Genomic DNA, 3,930 nt, shown 5'->3' with positions numbered 1-3,930 from the left:
GCTAATGGCATGTCATTGTAAATACTTCTCAACTCAGGATTATTTGCTAATTGTGATCCAAAAATGTATATATAGATTGCTCTTTCTCCATGACGTTTGTTTCCTCTTTAAATTTTTGTTTCTATGTTTGGTTTTAATCAGTTTCCCTGTACTTTAGGGCTTTGTTTCCCTCTTTTGGGCAAATGTTTCTGGGGACATTCATGTCGTCTGCCGGCTTATGTATTCCATCTTGTAACTCTCTTGGTTTATTAATAAAACTTCAGACGAAAAAAAAAAAAGACTACTAATAATAATTCATGTTTTTTGACAAATTACTAACAAATTCACGTTTTCAAAATAAAAAATCTAGGGATTTGAGAACCAACTAATTTTTATCCACTCAATTTTAGTGAGTTTATAAAAAAAAATCAATTACCGGATTGGACTTTATTCCGACATAAATTATCGGATCCGGTTATTTTGTCCATACTTGATGATTTAGGTATTTTTTTTATACCAAAATATCTTTTTTTTTTACCCTTACACCCAGTGACGAGAAGCTTTGATGACATTTCGATTTAGACTCTGAGTTCTCTGTGACAACGTGTCAACAACGATTTGTGGAGATGATGGTGACGATGATGAACTTCGGAGAACGAAATTGTGAAAACGATGACAAATCCGGTGATCGAGATGGTGGTGACGATGAGGAGACGACACGCAGAAGTCGATACTGGAAATTAGATGGTTGGGATGAAGAGATCCGGTGACAATGGTGGTTTGCACGGTGGTGAGAAGCAAGTAGAAGAAGAAGATGATGGTAAGTTGATGATAAGATCGGGAACATGTAATTCACAAATTTGGTTTAGATTTGAAGACGAATGGAAAGTTTCGATTCAATTAATGTTTGTGATTAGACCCCTTGGGTTTACTAGATATTATCCCCCTTAGGGTTTAGTTTCCTTTAATTCCATTGAATTCATCAGATCGAAGATAGTGTTGGCGTCGGCGGAAGAGAGATTTTTTATTTTGGAGGTGAAAGAGTTGGTGCTAAAAGTGACGGAGACAGTATTGATAGAGCACACAGTGGTGAGAAGGAAGGATTAAGGCCGTGAAAGCCAGTATTGTGGTTGCGAGAGGAAGCAAACGTTTTGGTCGGTGGAGGAAACGTGGTGGTGGTCGGGAGGATAAAATTCTCATCGGCCCCATGTGCTCGAATCAATTTCTACTTAGCCCCCCTTATAAGAAACAAGAGTTTAATTGTTTAATTTAATTCGGAAAAATAGTAAATGACCAAAAAAATATGGGCTTTTCGACATATTTACGGACTCAACCTAATTTTGGATCTAGATCCATATTTGTTGGGTCGAGTTTCGGATCTTTGAATTCCCAATTCTAACTTTCGATCTCTAACCCTAATTTTCTATATGTTTCTCTTTTTCTCTCTCGAAAACAAATCCCCGACGAGAGCTGACGAGATACCTGACTAGACTCCGCCGTTCTTCTGGAAATCATAATAAAAAAAAAATCTGAGTTAATAAAAAATCTCCTAATAATAAATTAATATTATCATTCATTAGGAAATCATAATAAATTATGTTCATTTGAATATTATATTTCATAATCTTCACAATATATTCCATCACATAATCCCTAATTGTGCTTTTGATATATTTGAATATCTAATATTAAATTTTTACGGGATTCTCAAAATATCTTTTATAATAAATGTTTACCGAAACCAATTCAAAAAATATATGGTTACTGACGATATCCTAGGCAATTTTTTTTTGCAAAAATTAAGATATTTTTGTTTGTATCCTAAACCAGACATATGAAAGAATGAGAGTACCAAATTATCGTGAACGCATATGTTTTTGTTGTTGTTGTTGTTGTTGTTTCCTAAGAGCAGTAAAGTGAGCAACAATCTGATCATAGTCGGGAAGCTTAAGATGAACATGCATAGCTTTCTTCAAACTTCTTTCGCCTTCTTCGCTTTCCTTTTGATCCGGAAACATTGTAAACACGTTGTACACTATATGGTAACATTTACCACACTCTTTCTTTTGACGACTTCTCTTTCCCTTGTAGTAGTACCTCCAACATTCCACGTCTTTCGCAATTGGACTACTTGATGATGATGATGATGATCTTGATTTTCTCCTTGACCTCTTTCTCTCTTTTTTCTCTTCTTCAGTCTCTATGAATCTGAATACACTCTGATCTTTTTCCACCACTTCTTCCTCTATGCAATCATCCTCATCACTTAATGCTTTACTACGACTTTGTTGCGCTTGTTTTTCCTCTGTATCCGCATCCGTGAGAGTAAACTTATACACTTCTGTTTCGCTATCAGCCTTTTGTGATGCACACGGCTGAGCAGAATCGGTACCCATGACTTCTTTCTCTTCTTCTACATACTCGCTTTCTTTTACCTACACACACTCACACCAAAGAAATACCATATCACATACTCACATCACATTAAGAAGCTTATAAGATTGATTTTTATAATGATGCAAAGAGTAACCTGTTTGTGAAATTCTGGAGTATATTCGAGCGCCAAAACTTCTAAACGAAGATTGTACTCTTCCGCTATTTCACCTAATAGTTTGGACTTGGCATCATCCGATACTGTGATTATGGAGAGTTTCTCTATAACCTACATTTGAATGTATGCATATATGCTATGTTAGATTTAGAGGTCAAAGATGTACTCTTGCTTGAACCTTAAGCAAGACTAAACAAAGTTTGAAGTTGATTGAATCATAAGAAACAAAACTCTAAATAAAACAAAACCAAGAAATGAAGACGAAAGAGATGTGCACACACGAACCTGAGGGTTGACACGATTACAAGGCAGGAGATTAAGAGCCGTGTCCACAAAGTGTTTCCCATAACGATCACCAAAAAGAATCCTCAAGGCTCGTAGCTCAGGCAAGTCTCCACATCTAGCAGAGGCAAAGACAAGTGTTGAAACAGCTTCGTTGATGCCATTAGGAAGGTCTCTATGTCTTCGAATGTAAGAGAGGTTGAAGAGGATAATGTCGGAGAAGTGAAGCAACAAGTGGTAGAGAGACATTAAGCTCTCATCAAGGAAGAGTTGTTGAGCACGATGAAGAGCACGGTCTCGTTCACCAATACGTAGTAACTGAGCTATATCGTTTCGTAAATGTGAAGAAATGGCGTATTTCTTGTTCTTGAGTAGCTTTAGACGACATTGAAGCTGTTTCACTACACTCTTACACTTGGAGGTTTTTCTCCATCCGAACAAAAAACAAAACATTGTTCTATTGGTTTGTATCTGAAACTTCAAAGATTAAGAATTGCTCATAATGAGTGAAAACAGAGGATTCGAGAGTTTGTAGGAGAAAGTGGGGTTTGATGATTGTGGGGAAGTGGGCAAACTCGCGGTTAGTATATTTTATTTTATCAGAAGATATTTGTTTTTTATTTTTTTTAATCGGCAATATGTATTATTTATTAAGACCCAAAACATGGGTAGTACAAGTGGTTTTCCAAAGCCCAACAACTTGGACTTTAACATTTTGAAAATTAAAGCCCAACATATATTATCAGAAAAAGATACATTTGCAATATTAAAAGCCCAAGATTAAGACACGTGTGGGACGCGTGTAATGCATCTTATTGGACGAAAAAACAACACCGATTGAATCTCCAAAGCTTCACCGTATGTGGTCTTCCGCTGTAATACCCTGGTTTCAGGAATATGGTGGTGCATGCGGAGAGGTTTAAAAGAATTAATTTGGCCGGGGAGTTAAGGGATAGGGTCTCGGTTGTCGCAGATCTGGCTTATTCCGGGAGATAAGCTCCGGGATCGGTGAGTTGATGCCTCAGTTGGCGACGGGAACTGCTAACTCCAGTCAAGAGCTTCATGTCATCTTCTTCACAGCAAAGGAGTAGATCTTGTAGCATCGGGTGTGGTAGGCT

General features: G+C 37.1%; 1 protein-coding gene across 1 annotated transcript; it reads right to left on the bottom strand.

Annotated features, from left to right (window-relative positions):
- Positions 1-1,768: 1,768 nt before the first annotated feature.
- On the bottom strand, positions 1,769-3,322 carry LOC9298301. The gene is made up of 3 exons (XM_021017646.1): positions 2,816-3,322; positions 2,510-2,641; positions 1,769-2,414 (listed from the first exon to the last, which is right to left on the bottom strand). The coding sequence occupies exons 1-3, from the start codon at positions 3,263-3,265 to the stop codon at positions 1,836-1,838; spliced, it is 1,161 nt and encodes a 386-aa protein (XP_020873305.1). The 5' UTR covers positions 3,266-3,322; the 3' UTR covers positions 1,769-1,835.
- Positions 3,323-3,930: the final 608 nt, after the last annotated feature.

The sequence above is a fragment of the Arabidopsis lyrata genome, assembly GCF_000004255.2.
Source record: "Arabidopsis lyrata subsp. lyrata unplaced genomic scaffold ARALYscaffold_878, whole genome shotgun sequence".
In the NCBI taxonomy this organism is placed as follows: Eukaryota; Viridiplantae; Streptophyta; class Magnoliopsida; order Brassicales; family Brassicaceae; genus Arabidopsis; species Arabidopsis lyrata.
Note: the sequence above shows the minus strand (reverse complement) of the source record. Positions and strands in the feature narration are given on the sequence as shown.